The sequence below is a fragment of the Mastacembelus armatus genome, chromosome 9 (assembly GCF_900324485.2).
Source record: "Mastacembelus armatus chromosome 9, fMasArm1.2, whole genome shotgun sequence".
NCBI classification, from domain to species: Eukaryota; Metazoa; Chordata; class Actinopteri; order Synbranchiformes; family Mastacembelidae; genus Mastacembelus; species Mastacembelus armatus.
The window spans coordinates 15,167,871-15,184,437 of record NC_046641.1 but is presented as its reverse complement, the minus strand read 5'-3'; the positions used below and the strand labels follow the sequence as shown (position 1 = coordinate 15,184,437).

Genomic DNA, 16,567 nt, shown 5'->3' with positions numbered 1-16,567 from the left:
AAATTCCCAACACATTATCTCTATACAGCTGCTGCTATTGAACAGTGAAGGGTGGGCACTGGACATCTAATCCTGGTACGTCACATGCAGGGGATTCAGAAACCTGCCACTGCTTACAGACGTCACCACCATCGCAGAGGCTGGAGCAGGCAACTACCTCGGTTGACACATAGACACCACACACGCAGATTCACAGATACGGATCAGCAGCAGCGCAGGAGCGAGACATGCCATAATAACACAGCAAGGAACAACGGGGACGAGCTGTCGCAGGCGGAAAAAGCTCTGTCGCAGCTGCTCAGGAATGTCCACCGTGCAACCTTGAGCAGAAAATGAAGCGCAAGAGCGAGAGGAGACGAGCCGAGCCGAGGAAAAAACGCTGTGCAGCTCCCAGCAGCTCAGAGGCGGAGCCAAACTCTGATATTTACATTGAGATAACAGGTAGGCTCTGCAGAATGAACCCTGTCAACTTTTAGACTAGTTGGCACATACATGGAGACGCACACAGCAGGCTGCGCATGCACGCAGTTACATTTCAATAAGAAGGGGTTGTGAAAGTCTTTGATTTTTTTTCCCCAGTTTTTTCCTAATATGGCGACACCGTCTGTCCATTTATTGATAATGCACCAGGTTTGTGTCAACTTACATCTGAACACGAAACACGTCATATTAGCAATTAGTAATTAGTTCAGTTAATTATTTCACGACCAAATTACGACGAAACTTCGCTTCTTCAGCATCACGCCGCTTTGTGGTCTGTGTGTGAGTTATAGTTCTGTAAAGAGGCATTAGTTGGGTAAATGTGACTGTTAACCCACTGTCAATCTCGTCCACCGTGGATTTTAATGCCTTAAATTGCGTTTTTCTGTTTCGCTTCTATCCTTGAGGGGCTCAAGTCTGAGGGAGGGAGGGTCGTCGAAGTGGAAATCACAAACGTGATTGGCTGAGGGATCGTCCTAGCAACCGCTTGGGCAACGTTCCCGGGGCCTATCGTGTGTCTTATGAGGAGAACTTTAAACTAAAGGAGGCGGAGCCGAGTCTGACTGACATGACCCTTTCTCCAATTATATTGCGAGCTGCATCTCTCGCAACCAATGGTGTCACCGCGGAGCAACTTAGGGAGGAGTCACGCGGAGATCATTTTAGCAGACTGCGCACTTGCTCTCGAAACTCTCTGTCCCTCTTTGACTGGTAACTTTCTCCTCTTTGAGAAGTCACGCTCGAAAACGCCTTTCTCTCCGAACGTTAGGTTTTTGTTGTCGCTGTATTAAATTCAAAACTGGAAAGTTGCATTTTACATTATTGGTGTAAGTTTTACTCACTATGCGCAAATCTTCGTGAAGAAAATCAACCTACGTTCCTCTGCAAAGCGTCATGTTCAAAAGTATGAGCAAGATGACCGCGGACGATATTTCGCCTGGGTGTATTGAGTTCATAAAGGGTAAGTTGCAAGAGAGGTAGTTGGAGACAAAGAGGAGCTGCTCCGGGGGAACTAAAGAGACATCCGATGCATGATAAAAGCAAGTAACTGCTTCTTGTCCCCCTCCCCCTCCTCCAGATCAGCTATATTTCGCCATACTTCAGCAAAAGATCAAGAGCACAGCTGAACGACACTGTTTCTGCATAGATGACGAGCTGGCGTATGAGAAGTAAGTAATCAATCTCATGCACCTTTGCATCCCGAGCAGACTTTCTTCTCTGGGTATTGCAGAGTTTAGTGCCTCGCCCCTCGCTAGCACTTCTTAAAATACAGCAACATTCCGAGTGGCCAAACCTTACTGTATCATTGTAGGCATCAAAAATAAATTGTGAATATTAGTTTAGATTTGATTACAGAAACCATTAGTGTGAACGTACTAAGCATATTCAGATACGCAGCCTACGATATGTGTGAAGTACTTTGGTGCACGGAATTACATAATAAGGAAATTGCCCCATTTTACTGCTGGAAGAAATCCAAATAACCACAGCAGCATTAAAAATTAAAGCTAAATAAAACAACTAAAAGTCCTTTGACTAAGCTGCAGTAGCAGTTTCAGAGCTTGTAGTGAAGGGCAGGGCTGTTTGAGTGGATTTTTAGATTGCCAAGGGGGTGGGGTGACTTACCTTTAAGAGTTATTGGTACAAAAATACTTTCTAGCTTTCTATTCTGATTAACAGTAGAATCAATCACTTCCAAATATAGTCTTTTTACTGTGACAGTCTATGGTAGTTGATTTCTGTGAATTTTAGTGAAACGTCCTCCAGAGACTGTATCTGGTTTCATAAATAGAAACTTTGACACACTCTTTATTCTTCTCCTCCTGTGTGTTTGTGTGTGTGTGTGTGTGTGTGTGTGTGTGTGTGTGTGTGTGTCTCAAAGCTTCTATGCGGACTTTGGTCCCCTTAATCTGGCCATGTTTTATCGCTTCTGTTGCAAGTTGACAAAGAAGCTCAAGGTAAAGTAAACCAACAAGTAATTGCACTTCCTAGAAGAGAGAAAGGGAAGCAGGTCAATCAATATTTATTTAAGCCTGTAGTAGATAGCCACAATAAAGTTTATAATAACAGCACTTGTCAAATTTTTATGGTTTATATCACTAATATTTTTGGTTTATATAAATGTGTGAAACCATTGTGTATTCGCCACGTGATGTAATCATTAAGGCTGTTGGGCATCTGAAGTTTGGATGATTTGGCCTCTTAACACCAAACACCACTTTTACATTGTTCTTACACGTGGTAATGGCCCAGACTTTTTCTTAGCAACGCATTTGATAGGCATTAACCACATCACCAACTAAGTGTTTTTTAAGAGTTAAGTGCTTCTCTATGATGAATTTACATTTCTGCCTATCACTGTAGGTTCACTCACAACTGCAGCTGTTCAAATAAATAAATAAGGCATCACATGTCAGTTCATGCTGCTGTTATTAATGTGTTTTCACAGTCCATTACACTGTCAAAGAAGAAGATCATATTTTATACCTGTGGAGATCAGAAGAAACAAGCCAATGCTGCCTATCTAATAGGCTCATATGCTGTAAGTAATAAAGAAATGCAGATGTTACTTATATCGTGGGAAATTAAGTTTTATCTATATAGGTCTGATAGATAATTACGGATAGAAATTCCATTAACATTAACTTACTGATTAGGTGTTTGTATTTGAAGGTAATGCATCTAAACATGACACCAGAGGATACCTACAGTCTGCTTGTATCAAGGAATTCAACTTATATTCCTTTCAGGTAACAATTTGCTGTATATATTTCACATTTTGCAATGACAATTGAGTTTACCTGTTGAAAAACACACTGCAGCCTGATTTTAAATACAGGACATTTTGGTTAGTGAATGACTCACCTGTGAGCGTACTTATCCGTTTAGTGTACATAGAAAACTCAGGCTTACAATTATCACATATGGATATTGCATTTCTTAAAAATATGTAAAGATTACACAATAAACATTTAGGTAGAATTGCTGCTAAAGAAGATTGCTGCATCTACTGTCTGGCAACATTTTAACTAGAAGTAGGCAAGACATCAGTTTGAATCCCTGCCAGACATTTTTTTTTTTTTTAAATTAAAACTAGATCTTCAGTATGTTTGACTCATAAAGATTGTCACCATCATTTATGTTTAACAGAGATGCTTCATTTGGAACCTGCATGTACAATCTGAACATCTTGGATTGCCTTCATGCAGTTCATAAGGTACATCATTTTAAGATTTGTTTTTCTTTATTGCTGTGTCATGCTCCTATAATGGCATTAAGTCCCTCTCAACCATCTTACAGGCTCTGCAGTACAGCTGGCTGGACTTCTCTAACTTCGATGTGGAAGAATATGAGCACTATGAGAGAGCAGAAAATGGAGACTTAAACTGGATCATTCCAGGAAAGTTCCTTGCATTCAGTGGACCTCATCCAAAAAGCAAAATAGAGAATGGTAATTGAAAAGTACAGCTTAGGACCGTGTGTATCTTCATTTTAATACCTCTTATACTCACAAGAATGTTTTTCCTCATACCTCAGGGTATCCACTGCATGCTCCTGAGGCCTACATTCCTTACTTCAGGAAACACAACATCACCACTATCATCCGCCTCAACAAGAAGATATATGATGCCAGGAGGTTTACAGACTCTGGCTTTGAACACCATGACCTGTTCTTTGTGGATGGGAGTACACCGAATGACTCCATTGTCAGGAAGTTTCTCAACATCTGTGAGAACGCAGAAGGAGCTATTGCTGTCCACTGCAAAGGTAAGATTTCAAACCTATACTTGCACTGAAAAAAAACATTGTTAATGGGTTAAACTATTGTCTGATTTTTGTTGGTGCATGACAATATCACTGTGCTTGTGTAGTCAATATCCTGTTCAGTATAAAGCTATACTAATGTTGTTTTTTTTTTTTTTCTATAGCTGGTCTGGGGAGGACTGGCACTTTGATTGGCTGCTACATGATGAAACATTATCGCCTCAGTGCTGCAGAGGCCATTGCCTGGATACGGATCTGCCGACCAGGATCCATCATTGGGCCTCAGCAGAATTTTGTTGAAGAGTAGGTGTTTACTGAAACAGAATTTTTAAAATGTCAGATTTTTTTTTTTTTTGAAAAAGTATTTTTTCATTACTATTAAGTAGAAATTCAACCATGCTGCTTCATTAAGCCTTGGTGGGCCTGATTAGATTCGATTGACAGTGCTGGCAACTTTACATTTTCTCTTTCTCACATTTTCATAGAGAAATGGGAGGAAATAAATGAATCTTTTGTGAAATGAACTGGTAACTTTGGCAGAAAATTGGGTGTTTATGCAGGATCACTTGCAGTAAAATGCTGATTAAGAAAATGATTTCAGGACAGTTTTAAGCTTATTACAGATTTAAGTATTGCATGTTTTTCTATCGTAAGGTCTTCATGTGAGGACAGAATTGTTGAGAATTTTTAATAATTATGGTTGAGGTTTGTCAGGAAAAACTTAATTTATTTGTGGTTTTTTTGGAAAAACATCAGGAAGCAGAACAGCCTGTGGGCAGACGGCGACATTTTCCGGGAGAAGATGCTGAATGAACGTGAGATCGGCAAGATGGCTGTAACCAGGATCCTGTCTGGAGTAGATGACATAAGCATTAACGGGAGTAACAAGAATCGGGCATCCAAGAAAGAGGAAATGGAATTGGTGAGTTTTGAACGCTCCTAACATCCTTTTCCATCACCCACGAGGAAACACCGCTTTGTCTACTCATTGATTTTTCTTTGTTTTACAGTATAATGACGAAGACGAGAGAAATGGCCTTACCCAGGGCGACAAACTGAGAGCCCTGAAGAGCAAGAGGCAGGCCAGATCATCTTCAGGTTCACTATCGTAAGTGCCTATGCAACTTGCAAGTCATATCATGCATCACGCTGATGCGCTGTACTACTGTAAAATGAATTGTTCGGATCATTACACACATACAGTAATGTTTTTCAAATCATGAGTAAGTTATGGTTTGAAAAATTATGACCTCACAATAACGAGGGATTTTTTTTTTTTGTTTATACATTTGTTAATTTATTTGATGAACCTTCTCCTTTCTCCAGTGTTTGTTCAGGGTAGACTGTTGGTGTTTTTTTGTTAGGTTTAAGGCATGGCTAATTTGTTAAGGCTGTTCTCCCTTACTCATATTTCATGCTAATTTTATAATTTATCTGTAAGTTAAGGAACCAAGCAATATCCGTATAATATTTCACTCACTCTGTTTTTGTGTTTTCTTCTGGTTCTCTGGATTAAATGTAGTCACATGTAGATCAGATGTAATAAACATCAACAGCCTTTTTATCTGTAAGGACTGAATGATGAGGATGAACAGTAAGTCAAAGGGTATTAAGACAGAGTGAGTGACAGTTGTTTGAGGGCTGAATTGACGTTATCGGATGTTTCAGAAAAAAAAACCTCTGTTCCGGGCTGGATTTAGAAAGGCACAAAAGATGTAAATTTAATGACATAATCTGAGTTGGTTGATCTGATGGTTTTCTTCAGTCAAAATTATGTCAGAGTTGAGAATAGAAATATATTTTGGACATATCAGTTTAGAACTTGCTAGTCACTAGGCTGTCATGACACAATATCCTTGCAGTAAGTGGGCCATTCATTTAATCAATACAAAGCTTTGCTGTAGGTACTCTTAATAGTTTGGAAAACATTAAACATCAAAAAATAGGATACAAACCATTGCCAGTGTATTAAAATTATTTAGGCGTACAGTGTCTGTAGCTCCCCATACAAAATATCTAATCAGCATTGTACCAAAACAGTAGACCAAAGTGATGCATAAGACTGAAATGACATAGAAAAAAAAAAACAAATCACCTCTGGACCATGGGTGAAACTGAAACTTAACTGACCTTAATTAAAGTTAACCCGATGCCAGATTATGGGGCATTGAGCGAATGGACTGATACTCTGATTTGATAATTTAATGACACTGCACACGGGACGTGAGCATGTCAAGCACCTGTTAAACATCATTTGTGCCTATTTAAATCAAGCTGTGTTGGGTGTCAGCATGGCTGAGGATGGTTGAGTGGCCTCTGCCAATCTACCTATATGGCTTTGGCTTCTGTTATCCCATGTCAGGCAGGTGGTAGCGTTCTGCTGCAGCCTCATGGGTACGGTGTGGCCGATGTGTTGCCTGCCATTCAAAAGATAGCAAGAGAGAGAGAGAGGGTGGGGGAGAGGAAAAACAAATGTGAGGTTTTGTATGATGGAGGTAAGTGCACGTCACTTCCTTTCTAGCTGACATCCTCCTTCCTGTAGAAGTGGTTGCTATGCCAGTGAATGGTATGGCTAACAGTATGGCTAATTTGAACTCTTTTTTCTTTCCTTTCTTGAGATGACTATGGTGTGATGTGGATATGCACTTAGTGGATGCATTACATTTACACACCTTTTATTGTTGGGCCCTGTGGACACAGAGATGATTTGCTTTGATATCAAGGCTTATCCAAGATATCCTGAGTTACAGTAAAGCTCTGAAGTTGAGCCTGCTGTACTTGTTCAAAGCAGCACCAAGTATTCAACTAATCACAGTTGTACCTGATATCTGGATTAGTTGAATTAAATGCTATAGTGCTTTGCTTGCCCTACTGACTCGGCATTTCTCAAGAAAAATGTTCTAAAGGGAAACTCATTCTGATCTGCAGTAGGCACTTTGTTGTTTGGTAAAGCAGCTAACAAGGCTGCTCAACCATTTAATCTGGAGGTGTTCTTGGTAATTACTATAGTAGGTAGGTGTTTGAATAATCTTTGACTGATGCGTTTTATGAGTTTAGTTACTTTAAATGGGAATGTTGGGATGGTAAATGCCTTCTGATCATCATTCTAATATAAAGGATTATAAAACATATGAGCTGAGAAGTTAGTGGGATGAAAGTGGATTTTTATCCGTTCTTAGGAAATTAGGGTAGAAAGCAGATTTGCTTGCACTTCAGGCCATAGATCTTATCAGTGTATTTGTTGGTACACAAACAACTAACTTCCATCTGACTTTGCTGTTCATTTTATGATGTAATACTAAAGTGCATGCTGAATTGCAGGGGTAATTGCAACAATGATTATATGAAAATATTCCATCTTTTCTGCCTTTTTGCGCATGGCGACAGGCATGTAACCCTTAGACATGCTCGCATGGTCATGCCTCGATCTGTTTGCGTCTAACGTAATTAATGTTGGGCCGGGTCCATTGTCAATTGCCTGTTGCTTTCCATTGCTTTTGTGACTGGATTAGTGTACACATACCATCTGAGCTTTGTTTACTTCTTCAGATTGCCATCTCTGCCAGTTTGAAATTTCTGTTTCTGTGCAGCACAATTTGATAATAGATACGTTATCCTTTTTGTAGGAATTTACCAATTTTAGACATGTTTTAACAAGCCTGGATGTCATATTGCTAGGCTGATATCAGGTTCTGAAGTATACTGAAATTGCTGTTCCTACATTTTCATAGACTGAATTTTTAGACCTATTTTTCTTGATCATATTCACTTTTTGAAATTATACTTGCTTCCATTAGTCGCAGTAACTTTTAGTTATGTTTGCCATAGTAAATGTAATGTCATCTTATATCTACTTATCTTTCCACTTCCAAATTCCCATATCAGTTGCAGTCTAACTATATACTTTGTAAACTGCATCCAATACATCCCAGCAAGGGAAGAACAAAAACTTGCTGACTGGCAGTCCTGGATGCAAGGCTCTGTAAAAGGTATTTTCATCTAATCCAGTCCCAGTGGAAAAGCACAACATCAGAGGCTTTGTGTCCTGCCCGGATGTCTCTTGTCTCTTCTTCCTTTTTTCCCCCCTTTTTTCCGTTTGCTCTTGTTGTTGGATTTGTCCTCCTTTCAGATGGCTGGTAGCCATGCTGCTCTCCTCCCTGTGTAGCCTTGCCCTGTGGTGGATTGTGTATGGCTTCCCTTCTTCCATCCTGCATTTCTGTATAGACGGGTTAGGATTTCAATGAGTTCTACGGCCCGTCAGCCCCCCAAAAACCTGTCCTAGTCCCTCCTTCTGGAGCTCTAACTGAGAATGCTGTAAGTGAGCCCCCTGTCTCTTTTAATTCCCAACCCAAATCAGAAAGTTGTTTCAAATCATCCTCTTGTTACTTTATACTTTTCAATCACAGTAAACTTAGAGCTGATGAGCAAAGGCAGATTTAAAAAATTTTAAAACATCAGCAGGCACTGCCTCATCCTTTTTTTCAGCACATAAATTTTTACCATCATCCTGTCATGTTTTACAAATTATGCTTTGCTGTTCATTCTGTGATTGAAGGCCAACCATCAAAGTTAAAAAAAAAAAAAAAAACTCTTACAGTACCTTCTTGATGGAAGTAACCATAAAAATACAAAATCAAGTCCCTCTAAGTTGTTTAGTGCCACCCCCTGGCTTTTCTCAGTACTCTCTTGGCTTTACTAATCCTAGCTGGCTGAGAAGCTGCAATAATGATCTGCACAAGTGTAAAGCTATCAGTTTTTAAAACCATCTTGCCCACCTCCATACACTGCTTTCCTCCTTTGCCTCCACTCTTTCATGTAATCTTTATCTCAGTTCTCCCCACATAAGAAGCCTAACAAACATTTTCACTGTCATATTTATTGTCTTTTCACAGACAGGAAGAGAATAAGATTCACACTCGGTCCTCATCACAGTCCCTAAGGTAAAATTGTCAGTGAATGTGTAGTTACATGCACACTGACATTAAACGTGAGTTAACCTGACACCTCTCTTCTGTGCAACAGGGTGATCTTGCAGGCCAGTGTTCAGGGCTGTAAGACCAGCATCCACCCCTTGGCTCTGTCTGATCACTCAGACAGCAGGAAGAGGACCAGAACCTCACTGCCAGCCAACGGAGTAGGACGAAGGTTAGTGCAGACTGAGTTCATATTCCTTTGTAAAAATAAGTCTTCCATTTGGATAACAGTTTAAGTGTTTAACATGTTTTTACTTTAAAAAGTAACTGCTGAATACTTAAAGAGTGTTGTGTTGCAGTAAAATATGCACTGTATTCTGTTTTTATGGGCAGTAGACACAGTTGACAAGCAGCCAAGAGGCTATAGGCACTCATGGATCCTTGTGGACTATATTAACAACTTCGCCTCTCTCTGCCAGCTCGCTGTGCCACACCAGACTGGTCAGGTCCCTAGGCAACTTGAATGTAGTGGCTGGCGACATGGACCCAATGAATTGTGAGCCATGTGGCAGCCATAGAGAGAGAGACAGTGCCACAACCAACACAGGCACTCTCATCAACTTAAACATGGTACAGGTCCACCTACAGGCAAGCTAATGCAGACCCACTCAGAGCTGTGTGGAGACTTGGGCTGCGTTTGCACACACAGAAGCAAATATTTAATAAGTTTAATTTCTTAAACAGCAGATCAGTGTGCTGCCAAACCAGAACAGATCGTAATATAAAATGATTTTAAAAACTGTTTTGGCAGGTATGGTTCAATCAGATCTGTAGAGCTACATTAAATATTTGATAACTGAGTAAATCCAGCCAAAGTCCAAAGGATAACCTCTCACCCTTTCTCCTCTTTTTGCTTAAAACAGTGGCTGTCACTTCATGTATTTAGACTAACATGCATCAAACAAGATTAAATGCTTACAAGATCAAATTGTGGTTTTCCTATAGATAATGTTCAGTTGGATGTTCGACACTAGGAATTAGTAAAATAGAAATAAGATTGCCCTTTTAAACATTTTTATCTGGCAGTTCAGAGCCAGTCTGAAGGCCATTAGGTTTCAGACTTAAATGCTCAATTGATTTTTCATCTTAATTTTTATTTAAAAAAATTAAGTAAAGCATATTATTTAGCACCATTTTCAGCTCAGGACATTTAGTGTTAAACATTTACATCTGAATTGTCCAACATGATTCATTTCAAATGTATTTAACCAATTTAGTTATTAAATAATGGTGTAAACCAGCCACTGTTCCTTCTTTAGTCAGATGTTATAACACATGATCTGACATAATCCAGCATATAGTAAATCCAGCCTGGCATGTGTACTACTGTCAGGCTTCCAAATTGAAATGCCACCTTCCTCAGTTTCTCTCTCCTTCCTTTTACTAGCTTTCCTTGCTTGTTCTAAGAACAGTGACGTTTGGACTATGATTGGCTATAGTTTCTCTAGACTCTGCTTCTCACTGTGTTTTCTGCCTCTGACCTGTCATTACTCCATAACCATGTCTGCCTCTTACTGGTGCTAATCAGCAGTGTTTCTCCTTTCTCTTTACTGCTGTCTTAAACGTAACAGGCGCACAGTCACCAAAGGATGTAAAGCTCGCACCTCTTTGCAATCAGTTCGATTTTCCAGGCTATGGTATCTATCTTCACTTTGTTACACTTTGTAAATATAATTTGGCTTTATGTATTGAGAACCTTTCCGATAGGCATTTCTGTACTAATGATTGCACAAATGGAAAAATGTTGACTAAAAATGCATTATAAAGCTGCCTAATACTGTTTTTTTTTTTTTAGTCACTCCATACCCAAAGCTAGAGCACCTCTACTTCGGTGAACCTGTGGATCTGGAACATCTGGAATTTTACATGACATCTAACATCTATACTTTTTTTTTTTGAGAAAGCTACACTTTAACCATGTCATTTAAATGATTTATAATTAATTGCAACTCATTTTACCAACAAGGCACTTTTTTAGTTTGTAAAATGTTGAAAGTTATTTTTTTAAATTGAAGTATACAATAGTGAACCGATTGCATCCAGCCTGGAATGTGAGTTGTACAAGAGATTTCCCCCCTCAAAATGAGTACCACACAAACTATACTGGTGGGTACCTGCTTAGATTTGGCCAATAGTTTGGAACTTGGTCCTGGGCCTTCAAGGCAAACAGCTCACTCTACTGGCAAGAATTACAAATGATATAGTACTGTGCACATTTGTACCTTTATTCACCATCTGGCTTGTCCCATTCCTGTCATTTACTTGTGAAGCTTCTCAACTGCTGTGTCAAGACTGTAAATATGTCAACATTTGAAATACTCCGTTTGTATTGTGTAAATATTTTGTACCATGTTTGATTCATGCTGTTATGTCAGTGGTCCTAAAGGGGCGTGTATATCATGTTCATAATCCACTAAAGGCATTTGCTTGAGGCACGGAATCAGACTTTATAAATAAACGTATACCAACTATGTCTCACTCCTTGTACACTGTGTATATTTAACAGTAAGTTAATGGTTGTCCACACTGTCACATATATAAGGTCTCTGAGGAACTAGTGGTTTTAGAGCAAAGTCACTGACACTTTTGCCCAAGTATAGTTGCATAAGGGCAAAAAACAGGCTCATGTCCAAAGACTTTTTTTTTTTTAAACCATTAATCTTATAACACCACTCCATGTTAACCTTGCAAAGCATTTATTCTGTAGGCGTTAAATGAACAGTGTCTTCAGTGCAACAGAACAAAAAAAAAAAAAAAAAACAAGTACAATAAAACCCCATACCTTAAACAGCAGAAACATGAATGTCCAGCAAGTGTTAAGTGCAACCAATTTTCCCCTCACAGGAGGTAAACAAAGACAAGGAGAGTTATCTCCCAGTTGATAGTGCTGGGAAGTCTTCTGGGTCATCTGGGTTAGGAGCCAGATCATCCTAAAGGGAAAGTGGACATCAAATCAGATTATACAGTTGACTTAACACTGGACCCGTTCCCTATTCTGTATCTTGATTGGCTTTTTCCTAATGTTATCCATGTGACAAGAACATTAGCTTTTGCTATTGTTTTTAGTTAAATCTGACAATGACATGGTAGAAGCATTTCTTTCTTCTTACTGTACCCAAACAATGAGCACTTAACTAGTGACATGTTAAGGAGCTGAGAACATACCATCTCTGTTATCGGTTTGGTGCTCTCTGGACGACCACACTGACCACCTCGAGCTCCCCTTCCTCGACCCCCACGACTGGGACGGCCAAGACTCCCAAAATTGATGTCCAGAAGGGAGGTGATGTCATTCACAGACCTACGCAGGAAGTTGCCCTCATCTTCTATGTCCTCCAGTGTAACCTTTGGGTTCTGAAGATAGGAGGCAAACACTAAATATAGCCCAATGTCAAAACTACAGTACTTCCGTTATCCACAGAAAGAAGGGATCTGCACACATGGCTTGACTTCCATAAAAGGTTTTGTCATTTTCTTGTGAACAAATTTCATTTAAACATTCTTACCTCAAGGTGCTTTGACTGGTGAATGACCTTAGCTTTGGGGGGAATCTTATTCTCTGCTTTGCGAATGTTAAATTCTGACTTCGGACGACTCGTCTCTTGCATCGCCTTCCACTCATCCAGGGTCATCTCCATGGCAACCTGTACCACCATCTCTCCATCTTCCTGTTCAATTGCTCTATTAAAGTTTGAGTGCATCAATCAGTCCACTTCATCTTCACTTTTTTTTTTTTTTTTTTTTTAAATATCCGACAGTGAAACTTCCACATAAAACGATTACATCATTTTGCATGGGGAGAAATAACATTGACTATAAAGGCTTTTGTCATATTGCATTGTATGTTACACTACAAAAAAAAAAAAAAAAGTTTAAAACACTGCTGCATAACAAGCAAATGTATCCAGCAACAAGTTTGTACAAAACACGTACAATTCAATGTATGACCAGCTTAACCTGTCAAGGTACAAATGTAATCAATTCTACATAAAATCATTGACAAGTTATTTCTTCAGTTTATTGGTGTTACAGGCATGATTTGTCAAAACCTTTTCCACGGTTCCCCTGTAATTATTGTACAACTTTAGAGGTTTCCGTGCTCACTTGACAGTTGAGTCCGTCACTGAAACCAGGTAATGTGCCTTTGTTACTCACCGATTCAGATTCTCTTCCTCCACAGGAGTTTTGGGCTCCTCAGATTTGACTGGAGCAGAAGGTGTCACCTCCATTAATTCACTTCACAAGAAGGGACACAGATGCCTTTATTACAGCAAAATGTAGAAACTGTCATTTCGTGTTAACGAAAAATTCACTTACCTTGCAGCTTCTTCAACACAGCCCCAGTTCCAGGGTCCTCTGCCTCCTCTCTTTTCCTCTGGAGATATACCTCTGCAATCAACGTCAAAGGTTATCGATACACCACTAGGTGAGCATCAGCTTTTAAAGTGGATTGCCATAACAAAAAGGCTTACGTTCCATTGTGTCGATCATATTCTCTCTTGCCCCTCAGATTGAAGTTCTCAGAGTTCCTTGTGTATCCACCTCTTGCACCTCTCCTCCCTCTGATCCCACCTCTGCCCCTCAGGTCAGAGTCTGCACTGTTGTAAGGCCTGGGGAACAATCCCTCAGTTTATTTCTGAGACAAAACCTGCAGTTTCACCTCAGTAAAAACTTTCCTTTTTGAAACTAAACTTCATTGATTAGAATAAACAGCATTTACCACTAATATTTTAGACTATTTTTTCGTCCATGGTGGTGTGTACTCAACCTTGTGATTGTAGAATCAAGAGTTTTGCTTTAAGAGCGTAACAATACATACATGGAGACGGAAAACTCCTGTGGGTACTCTTCCTTGTTGGCCCTAGCTTTCTTCATGGTCCCCTGGGTCTCTGCTCGGCCATCTCTACTCTCAGTCACTGGTCGAGGGCGTTCCTGCTGCAGTTTATGGACTGAGGAAATAAAGAAAAATCATCTGCATTGTTTTAACACTTAACCTACAGTATCTGCATATTAGAAAGTTTGGTAAAGCAAATCAAACAGAGCTACCTTTGTTGGAACCACCAATTTATTAAGAGAAGTGTTGACTAGAAATTTCATTCTTCCAATAAGCCTTGATGTGTCAAACCTAATTATAGAACACACACTCTCACACACACTCTCACACACACTCTCACACACACTCTCACACACACTCTCACACACACTCTCTCTCTCTCTCTTCCTGCACAGTAAGGGAATAATGGATGTGGTAAGAGTATTTAAATACAGTTTGAATGTGCTATAAAATAAGAATGCTTTTGGCTTCAGTGAGACAAGACAGTTAAATGAAAATCCAATAAATGTCCAATAAATGACAGCACCTGTACTGGACAGCCTTGCTGAACTAGCACCACCAGCAGCTGACAACGCCTAAACCAACTGACCAGCCAATCTAGAAACACTAGCTGGTGCCAGAACAGTTCGGATCCAGCATGTGTAATGACAATGCTTACCTGGAGCTGGGTCCTGACCCTCCAACGTAACAGGGACGCGTCTATCCCTCTGGGATTCCTTCTGACCAGGCTTCTTCTGCTTGCATCTCTTTCTATCCTCCTCTTCCTTCTTCTTCTTTTTCTTCTTTTCCTTCTCCAGCTCTACTTTGCTGATCAAGTCGAAAGGGTCGGCTTCGTCATCCAGAAGATTCCCGAACCTGTTTGCCACAGCGCACCCGAAGGCGTCCGACAGCATTTTCGCCTGCACAAAAAAAAAAGACATTTAAAAACTGCTTCAGACTTTCAAAACGACGAGATCTCTCAGAAACAAACATCCATCTGGAAACATTACCGTTTGCCTGTCCAGGTAAAACAGAAGAAAAGCTGCGAACAAACACAGGCAGCACTTTGGTCACACTTTTAAATGTTTGCACATGTGGAGACGAGCGACACTACGCCCCTGCGCTCATCAATAGGCTGCTCACTAATCAATATTCATTGCATACACATGGCTCAAGTCACACAGCATTTATTAACCTGGCCAAATAAAGCATTGGGCTAATCCAATAGATTTTTATGTTCATTTATAACTTCTGTTCCTTACCGTACATATTATGACGCCTATACGGCAGCAAAAGCTACACATCAACGTGCTTGGATTAGATCAAACGATGTTTTTCTGTCATAGAAAAAAACACTCTAAACCAATTGCTATTATTAGCAGTATTAACATTTTTTATATAATTATAGGCGAGTTATTTGGTTTGTTTTATTGTTAGTATCTTAACTGAAACACTCCGATTCATGTATTATAGTAGTAAAATCAAATCAACATACCTCAAACGTGAAGTGGCTGTGTCACTCTCACTGGTAGGATGAGTCAGGTAACAGAGCGACATTTAGCGCCATCTGCCGGTCAGAGTAGAAAGTACAAGTCTGCGGTGTCATCCATACTTACGTTTCAAAAACATTACCCTGTCAAGTTGAATATGAACGCATAGTTAGCGTGGAGATGATAATTGATATAAAAAGGCAATTCCCATTAAATTTCAGAAACCTGCGATTAATGGGTTGGTTCATTTGACATAGCCTATATTTAATTTTATTTTTGTTTTTAGCATAAAATAGTCTGGGATGTTTGCTACAACATAATGTAGCATTGGAACATTTGAGTAAAAAATGAAGCGTTTAAAATATAAAATCGCAAAATGTAACATTAGTGGGCTACATTAAAATTCAGAACAATAGTGTGTATAGCTTCTTTTTTTTTTTTACCAAAAACAATATAACTACGGTTTCAGCACAATATTTTATTATCACACATTAAACAATAACATCTACTTTTAATGAAGCACCTGTGAGAAGAGGTATTCTATATTTAATAATAGGCAGGTCTTTTTTTATTACTTGCTAGACTAGGATGCACTAAATTGTACAACCTCCAGATGTCGCTGTACCCCACTTGCTTTGTTTAAAGTCTGAAAGCTTTGAACCTTTTTTCTGCACAAATTTAAAGAAAACTTGTGATTGCATTACACTATTACTCATTTAATGAGCAGCAGAATTGACAAATATATTTGATGGCAGTTTCTCAGATGAGAGGATTTAATTGTTTTCTTTGTCATGATGGGTTTTTGGACTGGTCAGACAAAATGTGACATCTGAAGACATCACCTTGAGATGTTATACGCACAAAAAGAGTTTTCAGTATTCATAAATTTTAAAGACAAAAAGATATCAATTATAAAATAAAATAATCTGCAAAACAGTCAATAACAAAAGTAACTGTTAATTGCAACCCTAATAAATATGGTCATAAATATGGTCAAAGTCTTGATGTTCTGATTTCCAAAACCTGTTGTTTTGAAAAATATTTAA

The 16,567-nt window shown here is 39.3% G+C and overlaps 2 protein-coding genes across 11 annotated transcripts; one reads left to right on the top strand and one right to left on the bottom strand.

Annotated features, from left to right (window-relative positions):
- The first annotated feature begins 125 nt into the window (after positions 1-125).
- On the top strand, positions 126-11,696 carry cdc14b (cell division cycle 14B). Of its 9 annotated transcripts, none has more exons than XM_026322515.2 (16): positions 126-441; positions 1,559-1,649; positions 2,363-2,438; positions 2,930-3,022; positions 3,154-3,230; positions 3,631-3,697; positions 3,781-3,931; positions 4,018-4,248; positions 4,410-4,548; positions 5,002-5,167; positions 5,256-5,353; positions 9,138-9,185; positions 9,268-9,390; positions 9,638-9,806; positions 10,790-10,855; positions 11,014-11,696. In XM_026322515.2, the coding sequence occupies exons 1-15, from the start codon at positions 333-335 to the stop codon at positions 10,811-10,813; spliced, it is 1,662 nt and encodes a 553-aa protein (XP_026178300.1). In that variant the 5' UTR covers positions 126-332; the 3' UTR covers positions 10,814-10,855; positions 11,014-11,696. The 9 variants fall into 9 exon arrangements, 8 of the variants coding, with proteins under 8 accessions (XP_026178300.1, XP_026178307.1, XP_026178306.1 ...); XM_026322517.1 differs by having other exon boundaries at positions 333-441; positions 9,638-9,788; XM_026322519.1 differs by lacking the exon at positions 126-441 and adding an exon at positions 1,142-1,441.
- Positions 11,697-11,846: 150 nt separating this feature from the next.
- Positions 11,847-15,562, bottom strand: LOC113139365 (intracellular hyaluronan-binding protein 4). Of its 2 annotated transcripts, none has more exons than XM_026322523.2 (9): positions 15,527-15,562; positions 14,711-14,951; positions 14,038-14,167; positions 13,691-13,828; positions 13,536-13,607; positions 13,374-13,454; positions 12,725-12,899; positions 12,384-12,572; positions 11,847-12,148 (listed from the first exon to the last, which is right to left on the bottom strand). In XM_026322523.2, exons 2-9 carry the CDS (start codon positions 14,943-14,945, stop codon positions 12,086-12,088), a joined length of 1,083 nt encoding a protein of 360 aa, XP_026178308.1. In that variant the 5' UTR covers positions 14,946-14,951; positions 15,527-15,562; the 3' UTR covers positions 11,847-12,085. The 2 variants fall into 2 exon arrangements, with proteins under 2 accessions (XP_026178308.1, XP_026178310.1); XM_026322525.2 differs by lacking the exon at positions 15,527-15,562 and adding an exon at positions 15,042-15,123.
- Between the last annotated feature and the right edge of the window lie 1,005 nt (positions 15,563-16,567).